This window comes from Phodopus roborovskii, unplaced genomic scaffold (genome assembly GCF_943737965.1).
Source record: "Phodopus roborovskii unplaced genomic scaffold, PHOROB, whole genome shotgun sequence".
NCBI classification, from domain to species: Eukaryota; Metazoa; Chordata; class Mammalia; order Rodentia; family Cricetidae; genus Phodopus; species Phodopus roborovskii.
The window spans coordinates 20,080,761-20,108,466 of NW_026126480.1; the positions used below are offsets into that span (position 1 = coordinate 20,080,761).

At 44.6% G+C, this 27,706-nt stretch overlaps 1 protein-coding gene across 1 annotated transcript in view; it reads left to right on the forward strand.

The window, feature by feature from the left end:
• Positions 1-17,154: 17,154 nt before the first annotated feature.
• The window catches only part of Ampd3 (adenosine monophosphate deaminase 3), a 54,114-nt gene continuing 43,562 nt past the window's right edge, over positions 17,155-27,706 (forward strand). Inside the window, exon 1 of the mRNA XM_051192676.1 lies at positions 17,155-17,239. Coding sequence (XP_051048633.1) covers positions 17,170-17,239 — 70 coding nt within the window. The 5' untranslated portion in view covers positions 17,155-17,169. The remainder of the gene's footprint in view (positions 17,240-27,706) is intronic.

Sequence of the window (27,706 nt, forward strand, 5' to 3'; positions counted from 1 at the left end):
AACACTAATGCACATAAAATTTAAAAAAATTTGAAAAAATGTCTATCATGTTCTTGGCTTAGAAACTGGTTTCCTGTTCCTTGTAAGGAAGGCAAGTGACCATACCAAGGCCACCCTTCGTGGCAAAGCCATCTTTTACATGCCCTGGCTCACAAGGCCCAGGTGACATCTTGGCTTGCTCCTGATCCAGTTCTATACTAACACTGTCCTTTCTCCTGCCAGGGATGCACATCTCAACCATGGTCCTTGTCACCACCATTCCTTTCTTCCAAGAGGCTTGCTTAGTCAGCTCTTGCCAGGTGGGCAACTGTCTCCCAAATCACCCTCTTTAGAGCACCAATTTGTTTTGGTTCTGCTTGAAATATTCATAGTAGAGGTGTGGGATGTATTGCTGCATACCTATAATCCCAGCTACTAGTGAGGTTGAGGCAGGAGGACCATGAGTTTGAGGCTAGCCTGGGCTGCATAGTGAGTTCCAGGCCAGCCTGAACTATGAAGTAATAGCTTGTCTCAAAGCAAAGCAAAGCTTGGTGCGGGAGAGATAGTTCAGCAGTTAAGGGCACCCATTGCTTTTCTGGAGCTCGGGTTTGGTTCCTAGCACCCACACGGAGCCTCACAACCCAACTGTCTGTAACTCAAGTTCTGGTGTCTGACGCTTTCTTCTGGCTTCTGGGGGAACTCCACGCATGTAGTAAACCTATGTACAAACAAAGCAAAACAGAAGCAAACAAATAAACTGGGAAGTGGAAGCAGGTGGCTGTTTCTGAGTTCAAGGCCAGCCTGTTCTACATAGAAAGTTCCAGGCTAGTCAAGATCACACAGTGAGACACTGTGTCAAACAAACAAACAAACAAACAAACAAAACAGCCCCAAAAGCAACAATAGTAGAGACAAGGGGTAGAGATGCAGCTCAGAAGAATACTTTGTGGACCATCTAGGGCCCTGGGCTTGATCCTTAGTATTACCACAAAAATAAACAAACCACAACAGCAACAAAATCCCAATAAGAATCATTCAAACTTGCCTTGTTCAGGTCCTTCTTCACTTTACATAATCACCTCTCTCTACTAAAATAATAATTCTGAAATTTAGCACTTCTGAGACTGAGGCAGGAGGATCAAGAGTTTAAGGCTAGCCTTGGCTACATAGCAATTTGGAAGCCAGCTTAGACTATGCGAGATGCTGTCTCAAAAACAAACCATCATCCACCCCAATTAACTCTGAGAAGGTCCTTCTCTCTCTCTCTCTCCCCCTCTCCCTCCCCTCCCGCTCCCTCTTTCTCTTCCTCTCCCCCCCCCCCTTAACTTTTGCATCTCTACTTAATGCACAATTTGGAATACACTAGGTGCTCGGTAAATGTATGTGTGCTAAATAAATGAGGGATCAGGAGCAGGGACAGTTCCTTGTGCTGTGGACAGAAAAGGCATTTCTAAGTGTGTCTCTGACACCTTCGCTTCATCTGAGGCCAGCTCACCATGCAGTCTGTTGGTCCTATAAAAGGCTAGTGAGCAAACACTGAAGATTCAGTTGCTGTTGGGACAGTGGGTAGGGAGTGTGACAGAGTTACCATACAGAAGGTCCTGTCCTGCAAAGGTGTTGCTCCATTCCTCTGTCCCCAACAGCCTAGCTCTTGTACTGTAACAGTCTATAACTTCCCATGACTCTTTACAACTCACTGGGAGTAACTTCTCACGTGGCAATACAACGTGCAGCTGTAAAAGGATAGGACCCCACACACAGTCGGGAGGAACAGAGAGATCAGAGAGGGAAGAGTTGGTGCCACTGGCTCCCAGCTCTCCTTCATGTGGGAGAGTCCTAGTAGGTAACACAGTTTTCCTTTGTGGCTCCTTACAGGAAACACTGAAAATGCTGTAATACTTACACTTACTCATATCCATACACCTAGGTCTGTTTGTGTCCACGCTTTGTGGCTCATAACCCATAATATTTCCCAAGTGTCTAAAACAATACGGTTAAAGTATTTGGTCTTTGGACTGTGGTTCATAAAGCATCTTGGGACCAGATGCAGAGTGATGAAGGCAAAAGGTATGCCGAGAGAAGTCAGTACTCACAGGTACCCTCACACACCGACTCTCTGACTTCATCTTCCCAAGCTAAGCCAGAGGAACTAGAACCTCTCCTCCTTGAAGCAGGGTCATAAGACCCTAAAGTGGCATCCCATTCTCTGATATACTGTCCTGCTTTAGTTTCCTCCAAAGGTAACGTGGGGACGAAACTAAAAGCAGGAACCTGGAGGCAGAAACTGAAACAGAGGCCATGGAGGAGTGAAGCCTACTGGGTTGCACCCCATGGCTGCTCAGTTGCTTTCTTACACCATCCCAGGGCCACTTGCCCAGGGGTGGCACCACTCACAATGGGTTAGGCCCTCCCACGCCAGTCATTAATCAGATAATGCCCCGAAGACAGGCCAATCTGATGGAGAGATTTTTCTCAACTGAGGCTCCCTCTTCCTAGATGGCCCACACGTATGTTGAGCTGATGAGAGCTAACCAGCACACTACCCTACCAAGCTTGCTGTTGAATCATGAGACCTTGTACAGCTGATTTTCTCATTGTTGTGACCACATGCCTGACAAACAGCAGCTTCAGAAAGGGAGGGTTTATTTGGGCTCACAGTTTGGAGGCACATAGTCCACCACGGTGAGAGCAGCTTGGTCCACAGTGCTGACTAGGAAGCTGAGAATGGGGAATCTAGTGTTCAGTTGGCTTTCTCCTCTGTTCCTTTTCATTCTATCCTGGTCCCCAGCTCAGGGTGGGTCTTGCCTTAAACCTTCCTGGACACACCCACAGATGTTTTTCCATGGTGATTCTAAATTCAGTTGACAGTGAAGACCAATCAAGATGTATTCCCACTTCAGTAGGGGTCCTGTTCCTGGGAGGAGGGAGTGCTGTTGAGGGGCCAAGACTGGCTGAATCCTCAGAGGCAAGTCCAGACTACCTTCATATCTGCTAACATGTCCTATAGAATGAAGGTGTGAGAAGTGTTCTCCAAGCTCTGTGACCCCCACTTCCCACCCCCAGAAAATTAGTTGAACCAAGGGAAGGGATTGTTAAGTCCCCAATTTTTAGCCAGGCAGACTGAAGTGTCAGAGGCTCAGACTTGTGAGTGGCGTCTCAGTGGTCTTGTGGTGATGCTGACTGCAGGTAGGTGGTGTCAGTCTTGGGGTAGAGGGTGTCTCTGAGCATCTGCTGCAGAACCGATGGCTTATTGGTGAGAAAACCCTGCTTACTGGTAAGGAAGCATTTCATAATCACAGAAGTGGCCTAGGTCGTGAGTACACACAAGAGTTAAGTTTCTGTTTTTGTTTGTGTTGTGTGCCTGTAGAGAAGTCTGTTTTGCCTCCCAGTTAGAGCTGAAATGTGTGGTTTCAAGCTCAGAGTAGATTTTAAGACACATTCTCCCCAGGACTTTGGGCGGGAGCCTGGGACATGCCTATTTATCATGGTTTCCCTTCCTTTGTAAGTCTCTGTGGTTATTGATGTCTTTGGCTTGGGGAAAAGAACCAAAAACAAAAATAGCAACACATTTATGAAAATAGAGGGGGAGATAAAATGTGAAGGTTTTGAAGAGTGGACAGAGAGAGAGGCAGAGCCTCTAGAGCATTTCCTTTATGAGTGGCCAGGGAGGCCCCAGTGGGATCACAACATTCCCATGGATTTACAGAGTTAAGGGGCCTGGGAGGGGGTCAGGCTAGTGAAGCCCTGGGATGCTCCTAGATACCCACAGGCTCAGTATGAACTACAGGTGCTGCTGACAGCTGTCCCACGGAGAGCCGGAGCTGGTTGTGTCTTTGCAGCCCTTCTGCAGCAGCTTCCACCTCGCTGCCAACATCCCGTGGCTGTGACTGTCACTCTCTTAGCACTTTTGGGAAGAGGCAGTTTGAGAAAAATGCTCACTCATCTTACAGTGTCTTGGCATTTCCCAGCAATGTGTTCTTATTGACTAACAGCCCAGTGGCCTGGCAAGTTCTCCTCTTGTGCTTTGCTTTGTTTCATTCTGTTTTTTGTTTTTTTAAAGAGAGCGTCAAGTGCTCCCTGCCATTTTTCCTGAGATTATTCTGTTTCATTCTATATGTATGAATGTTTAGCCTGTATATATTAACCCATATATATATATATATATATATATATATATATATATATACACACACACACACATATATATATATGTATATATATTAATATATTCATGTCTGGTGCCCACTGAGGCCAGATGAGGTATTGGATTCCCTAGAACTTGAGTTGCAGACAGTTGTGAGCTGCCATGTTGGGGCTGAAAACTGATCCCAGGTCCTCTACAAGAGCAGCAAGTGCTCTTAACCCCCAGGCCATCTCTCCAGCCCCCTCCTGTCATGTTGAGTGATAGCTGCTTTACTTAGGCTCCTTAGGCATGTCCTATCTAGTTTTTAGTTTAGATTTTTCTCACAAACCTGTGAACTTCTGTACTCTCAGGGACACTTACAAAGCAATAAGGCAGGTGTAGGTTTGTCCTCCAACATTCTGGCTTGTTCTGCCATTTTTAGAGGGTTGGAGACAGTGGTTACGGCCTATTCCATCTAAGCCTCCAGATATAATTGAGCAACCCTACCTGTTGGAATGCAGCTGTCTTGCTGAGGCAGGAACTAGCACTCTGTAGGCCTGGAGGAGAAAAGGGCCAATGGTGAAAGCTACAAGCTGGCTACATAAACATGAGAACAAAGACATCACAGTTTGATTCACAGCTAGCAAGCAGACCCCTCCAAGGTCAGAAGCAGGCAACACCTGCAAGGTCACAGATAAGGAAAAAGGGCCAGCCAAGGAAACACACCCCGAGCAGAGCCAAAGAAACACACTTTGGCCCTGCAACCAGAACCAAAGAAATGTACCCTGACCCTGAAACCAGTGCCAAAGAAACATACTATGTCCCTGGAATCAGAGCCAGTGAAAGAAATACAGCCTGGTCCTAAAATTAGAGCCAAAAGGCTAAAAAGGACCAGTGAAAGAAACACACTTTGGCCCTGAAACCAGAGCCAAATCTGGTCCTAAAACCATGCAGAAAACCAACCAATCCCTGATCAGATCTAGCCATCCTGAGCGCAGGGATTGAAATCTGACCAATCCCTACCCTGGAAATCTCCCTGGAAAAACTCCGCCCCTAAGAAGCCCTATATAAGCCTGTTTAGCTTGTGGCTGTCCGGCTTGCTCCTTCTATCCTGGTAAAGGCAGCCACTCTCCTGGATTCTTATCTCCCAATAAATCTCATGAATAAGGTTTGGGTGAGACCTTCCTTTGCAGGAATGGAACTGAGTAGAAAGTAACAAGTTTTCAGGCAGGGCAGGGCAGGGCAGCCCACCCCTGCTGGGAGCCTTTCCCTGGAGTAAGCTTACTGTGTGACCTGTGGTATTCCTTGGCTCCTGAGCACCAGAATACCTTTCCATCTGAGCTGTAACACTCAGTATTCTGTGGCTCCCGAGTGTCAGAATCCCTGTCCATCTGATCTGACACAATGCTTACAATAGATGCTGGTCAGGGCCAGCAGACAGCCAACACCAACAGCAAATAGAGCAGAAGTCACAGATGAACGGAAGGAACCACCAGTGTGTGACCCCACCCCTAACTGCTAGAGCACTGTGTGAGTAGAGTGTGATCATCTCCACAGTTTGGGCTGAAGAATAAGCCAAGATCTGCAGATCCCAGATGGTTCTGCCCCCAAATGTGCTAGAGAATTAAACGATTTATACTTAATTTCTACAACATATGTGAGGTTACTATTAGCCTTGTCTTTTTAGACAATAAATGCTAAAAGTTATTGAGAGTGCCTGTCATCCAACAAACACTTCTTTCTGTAAATATCCTGCATGAATCAAAAAAACTTGCGTGTGGGGCTAGGTTTATTGACAACCTGGATTGTAAGCAACAGAAATCAATTCTGGCTAGCAAAGAAAATTTTACTGATATGATGGTAGAGTATGAAACGGACATCCTATCAGGAGAAGAATTAGTGTGCAAAACATGGGTATTCAGAGAACAGTTTTTGCCTGGTTTTGTGGGTACCTCAGAAGGTGGATTTGGAAATTAATCTGGTGCAGTCTGAGGAGCTTCCAAGTCCCTATTCCTGTTCTAAATGTCACATTCCTGGTAGTGAGAATCTGATTGGCCTTTCTGGAGTCATACACCTGTTTCTGGACTAATTAAATTGGAGGATGCTGTAGCTTAGGCACATGACCTTGAGAGTGCCCATCTTTACATGGTGGTGGTAGGGGTTTCAGAGAAGCATATTCACTCTGAGTCACTTATCAAAAGGCTAGCAACCACATGCTTGTATTTCTATCAGCTGGTTCATTTAAATGTGGGTAATGGAAGAGAGGATTAACTGGGAAGAGCCTGGGGCTAGCAACAGTATACTGGGGTTACAGTCCCAGTTCTGAAAGAGGTGGTGGCTTCTAGGATCTGTGGAGGAAGTGTAAGGAGACCCTGCTTGAAAGCATTTGTGCTACTTGGAAGGGTCGTCAGCCTTTCTCTGCCCCCCCTGCAGGGTGGGGTCCAGTTGCACAAACACCAGCATGCCATGTGCCTTCCACCTTTCCATTCATTTTTCTGGTTAGGGTAGAGGAGGGTGGAGAACAGATAGGGGGGTGAGAATAAATCTACTTTATTGGGGAGTGAATAAACCAAAGTCTGGAGAAGGAAGTTAACAACCCCCTTAGGTTGACACAGTTAACTGGAGGGAAGGCTTCAGAACTGACTTTCAGTTGTTTGACACAGTGTCTTTCATGTAGCCCAGGTTAGCCTGTAACTCCCTCTATAGCTGAGGATGACCTTGAACTCATTATCTGCCTGATGAGATGGTGGGGTTTGAACTCAAGGGCCTCATGCTAGGGAAGCACTCTACTGACTTAGCTATGTCTCCAGCCCTATGCTCCAGAACCCATGCTTCTGGAAGTATTCCTTGTCACCTCTCAGATGAAGAGCCTGAGTTCATATATTCCCAGAATATACCCACCCAGTTTTGGTGAGAGACTTTAACTCTTTGCTCCACTTGCTACCTTACTTTTTAGCTGCAAGATCAAGAACTTCCATCTGTCTCCTCAGAATGGTACAGGGAGAATTGGACTTCTGCTTTTTCTTCAGACTCTCTCTTTGGGGCCGATGTGGTTTGGACACTCAGAGGAAGCCTGAGCACCATCTGTGCTTGAGGAGAGAGCAGGTAGTCCTACTTTCCTGTGAACAGGGATGAGATGGAGATTTAAATCATTTTCAATTAAGTCTCACTTCCCTCAGTCCTTGGGAGGGCACATCCAGACCCAAACATATACTTGTAAGAGCAGATGCCATTGTTAGGCGCCTATTCATCACTCAGAGGGGCCATTGGCACCTCATCTGTCTGACCATTCACTTTCCTGCCATTGACTGGAGCCAGTCAGTCATGCAAAGGGAAACCTCATCAATAATAATAATACTCTCTGCACAGCTTCATTTCTTGTCTCACGCTTTCCTCCTCTCTGGCCTGGCATGCATTTACTGTGAATGAGATACAAGGACTGCCTCATTTCATCTTGACAACAAACCTAGAAGGTAGAGTAATAATACTTAATCCCCATCTCACAAATGAGGAAACCAGAAGGACACACGCACCACAGAGACAGCACAGCTTATCCATGATGCCGGTTAGTACCTTGGATGACCTGTACTCATAAAAGACTGGGCACTAGCTACTTTTCTCCCCCATCAAATGTGAGTTCTGATATATGTATGGGATAGGGGCCCAGTGGAGACTACATGTGATCATCAAATATGTGTGCTCTTTAAAAGAAAGATTTCTTGTATGCCTGAGTGGTTTGTGCATGTGTGTACATGCGTGTCTGGTACCTACAGAGGCCAGAAGGTGTCAGATCCTCTGGAACCAGAGTTACAGACAGTGGTGAGCTGCCCCATGGGTGATGGTAACTGAACCCAGGTCCTCTGCAAGAGCAGCTGGTGCTAACTGCTGAATCATCTCTCCAGCCCCATGTATTCTTTTAAAGTTCCCATTTCCACTGAAGTTGAGGCTGAGCTGTATAACCACACCTGGCCTATTAGTGGCAGAAGTGGTCTGTATCATATTTTAGCTTGGGCATAAACCCCTCCCACCCATTCTTCTCCCCTTTTCTGTCTCCAGAATTGGAAGACTCTAAGCTGGCTGAGTTGCCACAGGTAAGGAGAGAGCCAAGCCATGGAACTGACAACCTCTACTGAATGGAGTTGTGTTGGATTAGATGAGACCTGGGGATATATTTGTTTTAATACATTTGTTAAGTGCATGAAAAAGTGAAACTGAGAGTAAAATTGGACAGAGACTTTCACAATGGATAAGAAATAACTCAACTATATTCTCAACAATGTGTGTGTTAGCTTTGAAGATAGAAGTAGATTGAGAATGGGCTGGTGAGATGCTCATCAGGTAAAGGAACTTGCTGTCAAGCCTGACAATCTGAGTTTGACCCCCAGGACCCACATGTGGAAGGAGAGAACCACCTCCTGCAAATTGTCCTGGGCTCCCATATGCATGCTGTGGCATGAGTGCAAACACAGACAGACAGACAGACAGACACTAAACAAGCAAACAAATGTAGTAAAAACTACAACAACATCAAAAAAGCTTCTTTAAAAAAGAAATAGGCTGCAAATAAAAGAATGGTGTCTTGGTTTCTCTTCTATTGCTGTGATAAAAGACATTGACCAAGGTAACTTATAAAAGAAGGCATTTAAGAATTCAATTGGGGACTTGCTTACAGTTACAGAGGGTGAGTCCACCACTGTCATGGTGAGGATCATGGCAGTAGGCAGAGATGAAGCTGGTTCAGTAGCTGAGATTATGTCTGATCTACAAGCAGGATGTAGAGGGAAGTAGGCAGGGGAGGGAGAGGGGAAGATACTGAGAAAGACTGAGCCTGGGCCTGACATGGCTCTTGAAACCTCAAAGCCCACCCACAGTTACAGGTCTCCTCCGATAAACCACATTTCCCCTAACAGTTCTACCAACTGGGGAACAAGCATTCAAACACAGGAACCTATGGGGGGCCATTCTCATTCAAACCATCACAAATGGAAAAAGACCTACCATGCAAAGAGTAACTAAAAGAAAGTCGATGTGGCTGCTAGCAGACAAAATAGGTTGCTAGAGACAATGATAAACATTTTTATAATCATAAAGCAGTCAAAGCATCAAAATATATAAAACTTTGAGCATATGTGCATTCAATGACATAACCCAAAATGCATGAAGCAAAACTGGAAAAAAATGAAGGAATAGTTGTACAATAATATTTAAAGAATTCAACACCCCACTTTGAGTAGTGCATAGGGCAACTGGACAGATCAAAGGGACAGGCTGGAATAGAATGAACTTCAATAAATAAAAAAAGGCGTAATAGCAAAGGAACTCTCTAAATGAATGGCAGCAGAATAAAACTCTCAAGTACACCTGGAACATTGTTAGAAATAGACAAGACATCAGGTCATAAAAACAAAACACAATCCTCAATACATGCAGAAGTAGCAGAGAAAAGAATAAACCTAGGGACAAACTGAACAGAAGGAGAGCAATGTTTGATTCCAGAGAAGAGCAGGACATTCTTGAAATTAGAGAAGGCCTCAACAAACAGAAAGATACTCTGGATTCATGAATTCCAAGGCTTAATACTGTCAAGGTGGCTGTACTAGACAGACAGATCTGTTCAGCCCAGACTCTATCAAGATCCAGAAGTTGACAAGCTTATAATAAAATTCATGTGGAAATACAGAAGATGCAAGATAACCAAAGATACCTCAAGAAAGAACATTCTGACCTGAAAACTTGGCAAAATGTTAATAGAATAACCAACAGAGTATTGTGCTGGTGCGAGTGTGGATACAGTGGTCAGTGGACAAAACAGCATCTGGCAGTAAACTCATATTCATATTATATTCAACTGATTTTCTGTGAGGCTGTCAAGAACGAATGAATAGTCTACTCAATAAACGGATGAGAAAAACTGATTAACCACGTAAAAGAGCAAAGCAGGACACTCCCATCATGTACAAAACTTACTGTAAATTTATTAAAGACATAAGTGTAAGAGCTGCGATGATAATACTGTTAGATGAAACAGGGATGAACTCTCATAGCTTTGTGTGTGTGCGTGTGTATGTGTGTGCATGAACGATGTGCATGCCTAGTGCTCACAGAGGCCAGAAGAACTGGAATTATGATGGCTGTAAGGCACAATGTGGGTGAAGGGAACTAAACCTGGTCCTCCACAGGGGCAACAAGTGCTAGCTCTATAATGATTTCCTTTTTGTAAAGAGAAAAACATACTTTCTTAAAAAGGGTCCCCTAAAAGACACTGAGAGACAAAAATAGAACAGGAGAAAACACATTCAAATCTGATATGCAAATAATGTCTCTATAAGGGCTAAGTATCTAGAACATATATAAAGAACATCATAAACAAAAAATAATAATAATCTAATTTTAAAATAGGCTGGCCAAAGGTTAACCATTAAGACTGAGTGGGAGGAGCCCCACACACATGCTTGGGGCAGCCAGGCATCGAGGAGAAAACATGCCACTCCCTCCCCCCAGCAGCTGGCACTATTATGATGAGTAACTATATGGTGGGACATGGGAGAGAAAGAGACTATGGTTCATGTCCTGTGGAGAGAAGCAGATCTGAAGAGGCTGAAGGCAGTGAGGAGTGGGCTGAGATGGGTGACCTACTTGCCACCCAGGGCCACAGTGATGTCTGGCCTGGGCTGCTGCTAAGGCCCATGTCTGGGTTCATGGTCCTGCTGCAGCTGTAGTCTGTATTGATGTCCATGGCTCTTGATACCACTGAAGGCCTAGAGGGTGGGGCTGTACAGAGTTGGTCCTGCCCCTCACTGGCTGCAACACTAGGGAGAACTGGCCCTGCCCATCACCTGGGCAGCACAGACATAGCCCTGAGGGCATGAAAGCAAAAGAACCAACCCTGCCCCTTGCTCATTGCTGCACAGGGTGAACTTGCTGGGGCAGTGCTCGAGAGCTCCCCCTGGTGGTGAGGATGAAGGCCAGTGGGAGGGCTGATCAACCTTGCAATCAGACTATGAGTTGGCCCACCCCAACATCCACTGCATCTATGATCTGCTGAAGCACATGAAGGAGCCAGTTCTGCAGACCCAAAGCTGCAGGCTCTCCATGACATATGACAACAACAGGATATCCAAGAGGCATCCCAATAAGGGTCGGCATTGATATTGTAGCAGAAACCAGAGGCCTTGAACCAGATCAATGACTCTTTGCAATGAGCACTTGTAAGTAAAGGTGCATGGACTTAGGGGTTCACTGCATGACTTGCTACTGTGTCACACTATAGCTTTTACGATGAGATTTTCTTTTTTTTTTCTCTCTTAAATTTTATTTTATTTTTGGGAGGAGGTTGCAAAGGCAGAGGGCAGATACAAAGAAGCAGAAAGATGAATGGGATTGAGACGCATAATGTGAGAATCACAAAGAATAAATACAAAGTTAAAAAGAAAAAGAGAGATCTTAAAAAATATATAGGCAAAAGTTTTGACAGGTATTTCTTGAAATAAGATGTAGAGTTGCCAATAAGCGTACAAAAAGATGCTCTCTCTGTCAATCATCAGAGGGATGCAAACCAGACCCACAATGAGAAGCCACTTCTGCTTCCTACTTGATAACACCGATACATTCAAATAAAGACAATGACAAAGGTTGCTGAGCATACGGAGAGGTTGGGACCCCCCCCCCCATGCCTTATTGGTGGGAATATCAAATGGTTTAGCCACTTTGGAAGACAGTTTGACACTTTCCTAAATACTAAACATAGAAGTATTGGATTAGTTACCAGTTTCCCTCTAGGGCTCTGTGTAAGAGCAACACAACACACATCCATAGAGAAACTTTCACACAAATGTATGTCGGCAGAATTTTTCATATTAGCTCAAATTTGTCAAAGACCCTAAAATAAGAGCTAAAAAAGATGGTGTTCCCAAAAGGGAACATGTGTAAGCCTCCATAGATTTTTGAGTAAGCCAAAAATGGTGTGACTATAAGAGAGAATGCCATTCAGTTTCATACCACACCGCAGATGGACTCTGAATACTGAATGAGATACCAGACACAAGAAACCATATGTCAAATTCCCTGATCAGAAATGCCTTTGAGGGTTTGTAACAGGCTTTCTTAGACCAGCAGCCCCCAAATCATGACACAGAGACTTATTATTAGTTATGAATGTTTGGCATTTTCTTATGTTTGTTCCACTAGCTCTCATAACTTATTTTAACCTGTTTCTCATATACATTTTGCCCATTTTGCCTTGGGGCTTTTTTTTTTTTTTAACCCTTCTTTCATTCTGTATGTCTTACTTTCCTGCTTCCTCCATGTCTGTCTGTCTGGCAGCTGCCTGGCTGGTTGGCCCCTGGTGTCTCCTGTTCTTTCTCTGTCATTCTCTCCTAAGCCTAGATTCCTCCTCATATTTATTTGAGACCCCTTGTCTTCACAAAGTGGTATTGAGTATGGTCATTGGTGAATGGAACCCACTAGATACAAACACACCAGTAGCTCTGGGAGGAAACAGTATTGGTAAAATACCAGTCTGTATAAAATCTCAGGCATGAAGTGACACTTCAGTCTTGTGTTCTGAGTCCCTTTTACCACATGGCCAAGGGGAGTCAGGGGACAGGAGGAAGCTACTCAGGAAAGGGGGGCAAGGATTGCAGCAAACAATGGGGGAGGGACTTCCTGCTTTATAGTGTCTGCCATAGTTACCTTGGTATTGTCACAGGCCAGTGGCTCCAGGCCTCAGGCGTCCCTTTTTAAGTGCTCACATCCTGTTCCCATCCTGTGGTTTGTATGTTGCCATGAGCATTTGAAGATCCACAACCTGTCATTTTAGTTTAGAGGTCTGCCCTCTAACTGAAGCATGTCTGTTCTTGACTGGAAGGCCCATGAAATGCTGTGATAGATTTTGTTTATCTTTTTGAGACAAGGTTTCACTCTGTAGCCCAGCCTGGCCCAGAACTCATGGTAATCTTCCTGTCTTAGTACCAGCCTCTGCTTGTGGTGACAGATTGGCCTTGGGTGGTTTCCCATGAGGAGCAGTAAGAGCTGGTCCATGTGTACAGACATGTTCACTCAGACTGACATGATGGCTAGTAATTTTCCTTTCTTGTCTGAATTTTTGGAACCAAGCTTTTACAGGTCATAAAAATGAGTTTGGATGTGTCTCCTCTACTTGTATTTTCTGAACACATTTTTACTTCTTACTTAAGTTTTATGACCCTGTTTGTTTGTTTGTTTGTTTTGTTTTGTTTTCCTGGGAATGATTTTACTTTCCTTGATATTAATTCCTTTGGCACACTCACATCTCTATTTATATGATTGTTAGTGATTTTTGGTTTTCTTATGGTAATTTTGGCAAATTGCATTTTAAGGAACCCATGTGTTTTAAATACCAATTTATTAGTCTAAATGAAGGCATGCAGAATGCCATTTGATTATCATATTATCATAAGGTTATTTATAATATCTGCTTTTGTCGTCTTATTTTGAGAGGTTCTCACATATGTATCCCAAACTTTCTATGTAGTTGAGAATGACCTTGGACAAAAGTCTTCCCATCACCTCTTCAGTTGAGATTGTAGGTGTGCCCACTACTCTTGATTTTACTTGGTACCAGGGATAGAACCCAGGGTTCCTGTCTCCTAGGGAAGCACTGTATCAACTGCCTAAATTAAAGTATCTTCTTGCTAAAACAAATTTGTATTATGTGGGGCACGAGCATGTGTGTATGTGCGTGTGTATGTGTGTGTGTGTGTGTTAGTTCATGTGAATGCAGTATCTGCTAAAACCAGGAGATGATTTTGGATATCTTAGAGGTAGGATTGCCAGCATGTGCTGAGACCCGATTGAACTCTAGGCCTCTTCAAGAGCACTAAAAGTTTTTAACTGCCCATTCATCTTTCCAGTCCCTTTATACTATTTTATAATGAACTTTAAAAGTGAATAAATAAATGAATTTTCTGTTTCTCATTAATTATCATGTTAGAAGTTTATCAATTATGTTAAGGTCTTTAAAATGTCCTTTAGAGCCCGAAGTTTAGACTGTGTTAATTCTTTTCCTTGTGTGTCTATTTTCTGTTCTTCCATGTCTGATCCTTAATCTTCCCTGTGACTTCTTTGGACTTTAACTGGTCTCATCCCACAGGGGATTTTCAGGGTTTCAGGGCTGACTCTGTCCTGCTGCTGAATTTTGGGATCCGTTCCTCCTCCTTCCCATCTCTCTTATTCCAGGGCACCCACAACACCCCAGCATTGGCGTGCTAGCTCTTCCTTAAAGAAAAGATTAAATCAAAACTCAAATTCTCTACTACAACAACGTAGCTCTGGCTGGCCTGGAGTTCATTATGTAGCCTTGAATTCAGAGAGCCACCTGTTTTTCCTCCTGAGTGCTAGGATTAAAGGTCTGTGCCACCATGCCCCAAAGCATTTTTTAAAAAAATATTCATTTTTCCCCTTCTTAAAAATACAAGTAAGGTGAGTCCTAAAGGGTGTAAGAATGGTGTACTGGCTAGTTTGATGTCAACTTGTTATAAGCCAGAGTCATCAGAGAAGAGCGGGCCTCAACTGAGATGAGGCAGTAGTCAGCCTGTAGGACATTTTTTAAATTAGTGGTTGGTAGGGGAGGACCCAGCCCATTGTGGCTTGTGGTTCTGGGTTCTACAAGAAAGTAGGCTGAGCAAGCTATGGAGAACAAGGCAGCCCTCCATGGCCTTAGCTCCTGCCTCCAGGTTTCTGCCCTGTTTGAGTTCCTGTCCTGACTCTGATGATGAACAGTGCTGTGCAAGTGTGAGCCAAATAGTTAACCTTTTCTTCTCTAGGTTGTTTTGGTCATGGTGTTTCATCACAGCAATAGTAACCCTAACTAGGACAAATGACAAGCCACCCCCTGGCAAATTGGATGGTGTGATTTTAGCTGCTGACGGCTGGTCAGAAAAGAGGACATTACTGAGTACTTTAGTGAGGTGACTACTTGGACAAAGCTGTCCTTTGTCTTAGGGTCATGATTCTGCTGGGAGAGCCTGGCACCTTCAGCACCAGAGTTGTATATCCAGGTGAACTGGGGCGTGTCTATACCAACTTTGTGGAGCAGGCAGGCTGCAGTCTGTGTGCAATAGAAAAGGCTCTATGACAGCGGTTCTCAACCTGTGGGATGCAGCCCCCAGAGATCATTGGGAAACACAGATATTTACAATATGACAGTAGCGAGACTATAGCTATGAAGTATCAAGGAAAGTAATTTTATGGCTGGGGGGGGTCACCACACATGAACTGTATTAAAGGTCAGGAAGATTAGGAAGACTGAGAACCACTGCTCTAGAAGCCCCTTGAGGAGAATGGTTTTGGAGATTCTACTTGCTCTAGCTCAGCCTGAGAGGAGGCAGCTGTAATGGAATGTGATGCAACGTGAGGCAGTCATGGAAACTTCTCTGGGAGTACAGGGCCACTCTGCTGTGTGCTCTTTATAAGAGTGACCACAGGAGACCAGGAAGCGTTGGGGGAAGGGTTCCTGCTCCACTCCACACCCGTCATGATAATCTCTGGGAAAGATATTGGAAACAGTTGTGTAAGCCTCAAGCTGGGCTAAGTTACACTGGACTGGACCAAGAGGTCAAAGGCCTTCACACTGGGCTGCTGTAGGAACTGTCTGTGACATCAATGTTCAGCCTGACTGGGTACCATTCCCCCACTTTGAAAAAGGCCATGGAGGTCAGAGGGAAAAGGCAGTGACCCTCAGGACTGTTCTGAGGTCCTCAACTGAGGAGGGGGAAGGAAATGAGAGGGGCAGGTAGCCTTAGCCACACACATAATTGTTGTTGTAAGGTTTGTAGCCTGCAGGCTATACAAGAGAAAGGAAGACTCCTCCGGTGAGGGTTTCTACATCATGGGGGAGGTGAGGTAGGTAGGTAGATGGGTAGGTGGGTGGTAGGTGGATGTGTGGGTGGGGGCTGGAGAGACCTTGTGAGGGGTTTGAAGATACAGGAACAGATTGTGAGATGCCCAGCAACAAGGCAATGCCCTCCAGCCCTGAATACTGCCCAGGCCCTTATGATTTCCCTGTGCCTTTCTCCACCTTTGTGAATAGTTCTGTTATTAAGTCAGCCATCCTGCCTTGTCCTTCTATCCAGTCACCTTTCAGTGCTGTCCCTAAGAGCCTTTTAATTAAATTACCTCTTTAACGTTCCATCTCTGATATGGGTACTATCTGTTGGGACCTACTCATAGAAGGGCCACTCTGTTAATGGCCAGTAGAGGCCTCTGAGATTCTAGTTCTCAGCCACTATGGAGATGGATGTTGAGGGTGGATTTAAAGGGCATATTATGCTGACTTTCCTTGTTGAATTGAGTAGATTTGGAATCACCAATGGGAGACTGTGAAGTGTTTTCAGAGACTTAATCAAAGAGGGAAGACCTTCCTCAAGCATAGGTCCTATCATAGGTTCGGTTCCTCACTGGATACAAAAGGAAGAAAGGAGGAAGTGAGGTGAGCTGAGCACTCATCTCTCTGCTGTATGAGTGCAGATGCAATGTGAGCTGTGGCCTGGCACTTCTATTACCACACCTTCCCAGCCATGACGGACTGCACCCTCAAACCATGAACTAAAGAAACGCTGCCTCCATGAAATGCATTTTGGTCAATTAGAAGAGCACTGTGTATATGGAGGGTGTCTTTGCTATACAAAGGTGAGGGTGCAGCCCTGGCACACCTCAGAGACCCACTGGTAGGAATTTGGTTATCCTTTGGAGTCTGACTCATCAGGATAGGCAGAGATTAGGTTTAATTTGAAGAAGGGATGATGTCTTAGTTATTTTCTCTTTGATGATGTCTAATACTTGACAAGAGGCCACATAAGGAAAGAAGGAAGGAAGAAGGAAGGAAGGGTTGTTTTGGCTCCTGGGTAGAGGATACAGTCTATCATGGCGGGGGAAAGGCACGGTAGTGGGACCAGTTCCTGACCTCAGAGATGGGGGCTGCTCTCTCACATCTGTGTGGGCCAGGAAGTAGAACAAGAACAAGAAGAGTGTTTGCATTCAGGGCATGTTCTCTCTTTTCTCTTTTTATCCATGGACCACCAACCCTGAGAATGGAGCTGGCTATGTTCTCACTGTCTCAGTTAATCTTCTCTGGAAATGTCCTTATAGATGCACTGAAAGGTAAGTATATGTGGCTACAGTAAGGCCAGTCACCCCAGCTAGATCCAAAACATTTGCTCTCTGGAGAGCTTAACCGAAGGCCAGGTTTTGGGGGAGCATGAGTACCTACCAGCATGAGTAGCTGGTACCTACTACGGAAAGTTGTGGATGTACCTGACCGGTGAGCATTGTGTGTGTGTGTGGGGGGGGGTAGTAAAGCTTTTATTTCATCTTTTTTTTTTTTTTTTTACATACTAATCCTAGTTCCCCCTCTCCCATTCCTCACACCTTTCCCTCACCATATCCCTTTTGATCCTCAAAGAGAGTAAGGTCCTCACCTCTGTGTCTAGGCTGAGCAAGTATCTCTCTATAAGAAATGAGCTCCAAAAGGCCAGTTCATGCATCAAGGATATATCATGGTCCCTCTGCCAGTGGCCCCACAAACTTCCCAAGCCACCCACTGTCACATGCATTCAGGGGGTCTACTTCAGACCTATGCGTGTTCCCCAGCTGTCAGTTCAGAGTCAGTGATCTCTCACTAGCTTGGATTGGGTGTTTCTGTAGGTTTTCCCATCCTGGTCTTGAGCCCTTTGCTCATATTATCACTCCCAGGAACATTTTTATGAGCGGTCATCTCTATAATCATGGAGGGAGAGCTGAAGTGCCTATAAATGGCTCTAGGCAGGAGAAGGCTCCCCACATTGGCTTCAGTGTCCATGCACATGGTAGGAATCCTTGGATCAGAAGAAGCTGGGAACACACAGTAAACACCAGGACCCTAGGGAGAGTGGGTATGAAGAATTTAAAAACAGGTTTGTGAGAGATCTAATAAATGCTGGACGAGTAACAGGGTTTGGAAACATTGATTTTTGAACAGCACTGCCCTGGAGCTCTAAATGTGGTTTTGCTTACCGAGGCTGTGTGCTACTTCCTCTCAGCAAAGCAAGAAATGCACACACACCAAAACCCAGTTCTGGCTGTGTGATCACAACAGAACATCTGATCACAAACACGTGAGAGAAAGAAAATGAGAGCTGGGTGCTGTTTGCATGCATGGTCCCAGGGCCTCTGCAGCACATGAGTCTCTCCTGCCCCCTCTTGTATTTTTGCTCATGTCTCTCTTCCAGTCATGGTTTGGGTTGGCTTTTTGACGAATGTCTTGTCTCAACCATTAGCTGACAGTCTTCATGAAGCAGAGGACTACACTCTATCCTCCATTGCTCCTCTAGGACCTAGGGTCTGACACCTGCTAGGTGCTCTGTAATGGCTTCACAGACGACAGTGTGTTTGTGGGTCCTTCCAAGTGTGCTGGATTAAAACTGGCCTCCTCTGTAAGAGGAGGTGAAGTATAATAGTACCTGATGGTAGTGACTTTGGGTCTGTGTGACCTGAATCTTTCTGCCATAGCTATAGTGGGACAGAGTGTGTGATGCCAGTGTGGTCCTTCAATACATCAGAGGTCCATGAGCAAGTATAGTGAGGGCTTTGAACAACTCAGACTGCACCCTCACATCGTGGAAGAGATACCCAGCTCCCTTTGATGCCCTTGAAGTTACCAAATGTTGTCTTATGGTGGCTTCTGCAACTCTGCAGACAAAGTGGCATTCAACAGGAGGAGTATGGAGGTGTGAAGATAACTAAACTGCTCTGGGTTGGTATTCTTCTGTTTTCTTTAACGTGAGACTCTAGGCCTGGTGCAACCAAATTAGCCATGGAAACCAATGGTAGTTATATTTGGAAAGGAAAATACTTTGGTGAAGTTATAAATGAGAAACGAAATACAGACACATGGTTAGTGATGTTACAGAGAAACTTGGAGTGGCCAATGAGAAGGTAATCTGAAAGCTCTCTGAAGTGACATTTGGTCTAGAGAGTCAGTAAAGCGCTGTCCATGCAAGTATAAGGACCTGGGTTTGATCTGCCAGGATATATGTGAAAAAGCCAGGCACAGAACTCTCAATGTGCCTTTAAGCCCAGCACTTACAAGAGGGATACAGGAGAATCCTTGGAGTTCTCTGCCAAGCAAGTCCAGTGAAATTGGTGAGCTCTGGGTGTCTAAAAAAATAAATGGAGAGACAGTGAGGAAGGGATCAGCCATGAACCTCTGATTTCTGCACACACACACACACACACACACACACACACACACACACACACACACACACAGAGCCCATGTTATCTGTCTTCAAATCTCTACCCCTCCCTTCTTCTTGTTCCATGGAACACAGCTGCAATGGTTAAAGGTTCCCCTGTTGACACTTCCAGAAGGAAAAACTTTTTGCTGTGAGGGCAAGGGACATATTTGAGGGATAGCACAGCATGGGTTGGAAGGAGCCTGGGGGTTTTTGGAGTGGTATGTAGTTTTCAACTCTTAATTAGGAAAATGTTTTCTTTTCTTGCTTAGGTCGTTATTTCAGGTCTGTTACCAACAGCTGAGGCTAACTGCCAAAAGTTCATTGTGAAACGCTGAATTGTTGACGTACAAGTATTCACTGTGTTTATCTAGATAGGATCTGAGTTAGGCATGGTGGTCTTTTAATCCCAGTACTCTAGACGCAGAGGCAGGTGGGTCTCTGTGAGTTCAAGGGTAGCTTGGTCCACATAGGGAGTTCCAGGACACCAAAGCTGTAAGGAAAGACTTTGTCTAAAGGGGAGAAAAAGAACCTGTACTTTGCCATAGGTAATGGGGAGTTGACCTGGTTGGAGCAGGAATTATCCGAGGTACAAGAGAGACATAAAATTTGTAGATGGCCAAAGTCAGGGGCTCATCTTTTGGGAGCAGTGGACAGGTGACAGACACCAGTGAATCCTAAGAGATTTACTACTTCTCTATCCCAAGGATTCGTCCATTAGACAGGCAATGAGCTAAGGGAATTGTTGCTTACCCAGAGCTGTTGAGGCTTTTCCAGTGCACTTCAGTGTCAGAGGGCCTGGACCTCTGTGTGGTAGTGACTGTTGGGTCTCGACTCCTCACGTACGCTCTTTCCCCCGCTCTGTCCTCCTGTTCCCTGGCCTGGCCCATCTGGACTGTGACTTCCTGCTCTGCTTCCCAAAGCAGCCTTGCACCCTTGCCCTGAAGGGTTGTGGGAAGCTGCATAGTTGATAACTAGCCATCTGCCCTGCCCTGTTCATGCTTAATGATGCAAAGACGTAGTGAAATCCTGAAGTAGCATTGAAATTCCTTTACAAGCTTTTGGTTTTTATGTCCTTTATATTTTTATGATTTTGTAGACAAAAGGACACATGAGTCATAAGAGGATATAAGGTTAATTTTCTTTCATAATTTTTTTAATATGGAAAAACATATCTAAGGAAAATTGGCCACTTTAACCATTTTACATGGGCAGTTCAGCAGCACTGGTTGAATTCACATTTTTGTGTAATTGTGATAATTTCTTGTTTGTTTGTTTTAGAGGAAGGGTCTTGGTTTGTAGCCCAGGCTTTCCCCAAACTCTCCAACTTCCCAGCCCTAGGTTTACAGGCTGGGGCAATCATACCTGGCTTTCCTCACAAATTTTTTGGTATTTAATTTTCTGTATCAAATTAATCCCTTCTTCTCTCCCTCATTCTTTCCCTTCTTTCCTTTCTTCTCCTCCCTGACTGCTTTGAATTCACTGTTAGCAGAGGATGGATGACCTTGAATTTATGATGCTCTTGTCTCCACCTCTCAAGTGCTGAGATTAGACCCTATGCCTGGTTTATTCAGCATGGGTTAAACACAGGGCTGACAAGCACTCTACCGATAGAGTGACATCCCTTTCTCATATCAAAATATTTTTTTAATGTAGCATATTTTTAGTTACCTGAGAATTTCATGCATACATACATACACACAGTGTATCTTGATCCTATTCATCCCATTTCTCCCGGAAACTCCTTCCAGATCTCTCCCCTACTCTCTCAATCCTTTTCAACCTCATATCCTCCTCTCCTTTTAAAATAACTATTGAGTCCAATTTGTGTAAGCTGTGGGACCATTTGCTGGAGCATGACCAACCAACCAGGGTTCAAACTGTTAAAGAAACTGACTCTCCTCTTGCAGCCACCAGCTGTCAATAGCTCCTAAGCTGCCGGTCAGGGCTCATGAGCTCCTCCCTCCTTCCTGCTCAAGTGTTGACTGGCATGGTTGTGTGCAGGCAACCACAGTTGCTGTGAGTTTATAAACATGATGATTCTGTTATGTACAAAAGACAGTTTCACTTGAACCTCTGGCTCTTAAAAACTGACTGCCCCACCCCCAACCACATCAAATTTTTAAGCAGACTGTTTTTCTCTTGCCCAGAGGTATCTTATTCTGAGAGACTGTAAGCTCATTCTTAAAGTAATTAAGGAGCTTGAATCGTATGATTTTTCTCTGATACAACTTAAGCTGGCCCTCTTCCAGGTGTCCCTGGTAGAAACCACATTGCTATGGATAGTACAATGAAGGACTGATAGTAGCCAGCTTTCCGGAGCCTGCCACACAAATCTGATGCAAATATTGTATGGCAGGACAGTTACATACCCATGCTTCTGTTCAGCCTTTGCCTGGTAGTTTGCTGAATGGTCAGTCCTCAACCAAGAATAAAGAAGAGGATAGCCAAGATTAGGAATGTTAGAAGGAACACTGGGAAAGAGTATGGCCTAATAGGGATGCATGTATGAGTGTGGTGTGGTGTGGAGTTAGATGGATGTGGTGACCGCATCTCTAGGAAGCAAAGGTCCCAGCCCTGTCTGAATTCTTCATACCTCCCTCTCTTATTTCCAAACATTATAAAGAACCACAGTAGAATTAGAAATCTAGCTTTTAAACCACAAGGCAAGAGATAGTGGAGATTGAGGGCTGATGATTCAGGGTAGTTCCAAGAAAAGGGCTAAATAAGTAAAGATGCTTGAGGTTGTGATTCCTGTCTGTGTTCTTGCCAGAATCTAATTCCTTGTGTCACCTAGTTTGATTTTGGATCGAGTCTTGGAGGGAGTGCAATGACAACAGGCCATTCTTGGATGAGAAAGGGACTCCTAATTTAATTAGACTTCATTTAATTGAAGAAACCATATGCTTGTTAGGCATGTTCCCCGAAAAGCATCAGCACCCACTGTGCTCAGACCAAGGAGAAGCACAGGCTGTGGGCCCCAGCCCTGAGTCCCAGGCCACTAATCTCCTTTAGAACAATCCAGAGAGAAGTGAGGGCTGTAAGCCTAAATATCTCGGTCCCCAAGAGACCAAAACACATCCTCCTGAGCCCTGTACCTCTCCCAGTCCTATTCTCTTGAGACACTGATGAATTCAGTCTCCACTTCTGTCACAGTCTCAGGAGCTTGTGCTTTGTGATCAGGGCCAAACTCCCCACACTGATTTCTCAAGTCCTCAGACAGGGCTGGCTTTTCTTAGGACCCCCCCCCCACCCTCATCCCACAAAGCAGAAACTGGCTCTTTACAGTGAAGGAATAGCTCCACCCTCTGCCAGTCAATGCCAGCTTGTTCGGGTTGGCTCATCTCTGTGGAGCTGTAGTCCTAAGAAGGAATCAGTCTACAGCTAAAGTATATGTGGGGAAAGGCTTATACTCTGCCATACCGCAGCCTCTGGGTGGGCTATGATGTCCTTCCCTGGCAGGAGCCAACATCACTGTCCTGGGTACTTTCCCCGCAACCACCATGTATTCTTGTTGCCCTGTTTCTTCCCTGTTGTCAGACCATATGCCATGATTTCAATCCACTCAATTCAATTAGTAGCAGACCTCAGGCTGTTTGGGCGGGGAACTGAGAGAGGCTGCTCTCAGAAGCAGAGCCCCTCCCCTACAGCCTTCTTGTGGGGTAGGGGTATGTAGTTGTCTCCTAGCACAGGAGACTCGGTATTTTGGAAAGCACCACACCCATCTTGGATGTGTACGTGCTCATAGTGGGGCGACTCTCCAGAGGACAGCATGCCTGTGTGGACTGCTTCAGCAAGCCCCAGTCCCCCAGCGCATCGGAAGTACTTCCTGGTGCAGGTGCCCGTGTCTCTGGCCTCATGTATTCTTTAAGATGCCAAAGGGCTCAGTGAATGGAACAGTTCATTAGAGCAAGGAGCCAGCGAGGTGGGCTGTTTTCCTCTGGAGACAGAAGCATGAAAAGATTGGTGTGTGCTGCAGCTAGGGCAGGCAGGGGGACAGGTGTCTCAGGGAGGTGGTGGTAGTGGCCAAGGCTATCTAGGTAGTGCTCATATTGACCTAAATCAATGGAAGGGAAGTCTTCAATCAGTGGTCTTTAAAGTGGGGTCTGCAGAACAACCCACTGAAATACAGAGGAAAAATAGGAATTACACATATATTCTTGTTTAGAAATTTCTCATGCTAATATATACTAAATAAATCCACATACACACTCCTATTCAGTGCACAGTCTGGTGTCCATCACACATAGGCAGGAAGGGAAGGGAGCTTGGGAACTCCTAGTCCAAGTGCTTTCACATATAGAAGGGGGCAGGGTCTTCAAACGACTTCCATCCCAGGTAGTGAACAGATGGAGTATGCAATCTAATTCTGCTGAAGTTGTTCTCATAAAAGGGGTGGGTGGTTTGGAAAGACCCCCCCCCTGCAAAGGCCTAGAGACAGGTTATGATATGAACAGCTGACTCAGAAAAATGACAGAGTTAATGAGTTCCTAGGAGATGCCCCTGCTTTCCCTTTTCCCTCTCCCTCCCCCACTGCACAGAATTCAGGCCTTGTGCATACTACACACATGCTCTACCACTGAGCCATATCCTCAGCCATCGAAACCTTCTTTGAGGCTCTAATTAAAAGGCAAAACTACCTCTCTGTTTGCCATGGTTAAAGTGACTGCATTGGTTAAGAGAGAAGACAGGCATAAAGGGCACAGGCTTATTTAGGGTTTCTATTGCTGTGAAGAGACACCATGGCTACAGCAACTGTTATACAGGAAACATTTAATTGGGGTGGCTCACTTGCAGTTTTAGAGGTTCAGTCCATTCTCATCAGGGTGGGTGGGCAGACCTGGTGCTGGAGTAGTAGCTGAGAGTCCTACATTTTGTAGGCAACAGGAAATGATCTGAGACACTGAGGGAAGCTTGAGCAAAACAGATGTCAAAGCCCACCCCACAGCAACACACTTCCTTCAACATACTTCCCAATAGTGCTACTCCCTATAAATTTATGGGGGCCACTTACATTCAAACTACCACAGGCACCATATTGAAACACACTCAGAAAACATTGTCAAAGAGTCAAAGAAAGGAATTTAGAATATATAATGTGTTATGCAAGATGGGTATGAGTTGCTAACATATTTCATCCTGTCTTTGCCCTGTCTTAGCTAGGGTTTCTACTTCTGTTGCTGTGATTGAACACCAAGTCCTAAAGCAAAGTGTGGAAAAAAGGGTTTACAGCTTATATAGTCCATCATCCAGGGAAGTCAGGGCAGAGACTCAGGGCAGGAACTTGGAGGCAAGAACTGATGTAGAGTACTGGATTGCCTCTCATGGCTTGCTCAACTTGCTTTCTTATGGCACCCACAATTACCAACCAGCCCAGGGATGGCACTGTCCACAATGGGTAGGACTGTCCCGTGTCCATCATTAATCAAGAAATGCCCCAAAGACTCATCTACAGGCCAGACTTCTGGAAGCATTTTTCTCAATAAATCTTCTCTTTTTAGATATGTCTAAGTTTCTGTCAGGTTGACAAAAACTAACCAGTAAACCATGCTTCTTCTCTATTAACCAAGTTAGTTCTTTAATGATTTCAGACATACACAGTACATTCTGGGTACTCCTCTCAAACCTGTCATCCTCCCCAGTCCTACTCCTTGCCAAGGCTTTCCCAGATTCATCACTTGGTTTAGTTTTATATGCCATTTCATTAGTTTATGAGGGCCATTGGACTGGGGCTACCCACTGGAGGGGAGGGTGGGGGTCACTAGCAGGCATACAGCTGAAGAGAGTGACTCTTTCATTCCATGCATCTATCAGGGGAATAGCTCAGCCCTGGGAGTTAAGAACCCCCAAGCCTCTGTTTTTTTTTTTTTTTCATATTTTGCTGTTGATGGGCCCATTCTTGGCCAGCCCAGGATAGCCCACAATTGTTGAGTGATTCCAATTGCACAGAAGATGCCATGCTTCCTGATGATAAATCCTCTCTGATAAAATAAGGATAAGGATGTGTTCACAGCAATGGACAACTTATCCCATGATGAGTACTACTATGTTCTGGTGGCCCCATCTGAAGACTGTGACATGAAACCAGCCATTTATTCTTCCCTGGATAAACTGCCACAACAAAGTTGAAGGGATATGAATAAGAAATACCCTTTAAACACAGCGGGGTGCTTTACAATACTTTATAGTGAAATATTGGGGGACACAGGAAATCCTGACTATTGTGGCTCCAAAGTTCACTGTTCATCCTAGAGACAAGAACTTGGCATCCATGGAATTTACAGATGTATTTATTTATTTATTTATTTATTTATTTATATGTTCATTGAAGTTTTGCCTGCATGTGTATCTGTGTGAGGGTGTCATATTTTGGAGATGCAAACAGTTGTGAGCTGCTATGTGGGTGCTGGGAATTGAACCAGGGTCTTCTGTGAGAGCAGTCAGTGCTCATAATCCCTGAGCCATCTCTCCAGCCTCTAGAGATGTCTCTCTTTAACACAAAGGCAAATGTTCCAAATTTTCTGACCTCTCATGACTATGACTGTTACAAGTGTGTTATGTAGAGGGGGTGCACACATGTACACAAGGTTGTACACACACACACACACACACACACACACACACCACCACCACCAACAACAACAACAACAACAACAACAGCAATAACAAAAAAAAAAAAACAAACCAAACCAAACAACCCAAAAACCCCAACAACGTCTTTCAGGTAAGGGGGATATTTTTAAGGGAATATTTTAATAAATAAATATTGCAGGAATGCACTATGAAAACTGGCATTTGGACTGTTCCTGTTCTGTAAGCTTAATGGCAAAATGAAATGTGTCCCTTTCCCCTTTTGTTACCATCTTCATGTGCCAAAGCCAGAGGTTGTCAGTGTTTTCCTCAGTTGCTCTCCACCTTATTTTTTTGAGACATAGTCATCACTGATTCTGGAGCCTGCTGATTTGTCTAGACTGGCTAGGTGTGAGCCCCAGTCTCCTGCCTCTACTTCTCCAGTGCTGGAATCATAGGGACACCAAATTAAGGTCCTCATGCTCTCAAGAAGTCCTTTTACTGGCTGCACCATTGGGCCGGTTCTGAAAGCATGTTTATAATTTTATAAGTTCACTATCTCAATTAGCAGTATCCCATGTATTAAAGATAATTGCAAGAACAGTTGATGAAATACCCACTGAGAACACTGATTTCAGGGACAAACCAGTTTTTCTGTAGCACTGCACATTTACAAAGTTGGGAGGCATTATTTAAACAGAATTATGATTTAATAAATGCAAAGACAGAATTCTGTTTATCTTTGCATGATGTAGCTTCTTAGGAAACAAATAATGACAATCCAGGGAGCTGGTGTGATGGCTCAGCAGTTAAGAGCACTTAAGATCCGGATTCTATTCCCAATACCCCATAACTCCAGTTCCAGGGGATTCAATGCCCTCTTCTGACCTCCCCAGGCACCAGGAACACAGATAGTGCACAGACATACATGGGAGCTAAACATTCATACACAAAATGAATTGAAAACAGAACAATAGCCATTAGAAACAAGTATCCCTATTAATTGAATCAGAAGCATAGGTTCTAGTCTCATTAACTACTAAACTAGGACTTAGTAAACTATTATTAGGATTTAGTAAATTAGTTTAATCACTGTGCTCTCACCAAGCAGATTGTGGAAAACTTTAAAGTGAAAAGAGAAAAATATAACATACCATTCATTAAAAAGAAAATAATTTGCTGCGCTTGATGGCACAGGCCTTTAATCCCAGCACTCTGGGGACAGAGGAAGGTCTACATAGCAAATTCTAGGCCAGCCAGGGCTGAAGAGTAAGACACTGTCTTTTTGTTTTTTGTTTTTTTAATTATTGGTTCATCTTTATCACATCTTTTAACACTTGTTAGTGTGCTTTGTGATGTATATTAGCAGTCACGTGCATATTATTTGTAAATGAGCAGATTGTAAGCATCAGGCTATGATGTAGAAAGAATAAAATTTGGTGCTTGCATGAGACAGCTGTGAAATGAGTGAAAACACACAGTGGCAGAAACTTATAGAAAGAAACACAAGTCAAGGATGGGTCCTCAATGTTGCTCAAAGGCTTGGTGATGTCAAGACTAGGAACACGGGCAGACCATTAGGAGTTGGGCCGTGAACCGCTGGTAGAGATGCTCTTTAGTATGTTAGCACCTGCGGCTCTGGAGTATTCTGGGCCTAAGACTAGATTCAACTGGCTGTTAAAACCATGGGGATGAACCTGGATTCCCCGAGTGAGCTGAGGGAATGATCCAGGGAGCTGGCATCCTGAGTCTCCCCGGAGCAGGAGCAGTATAATGGAAAACCAGG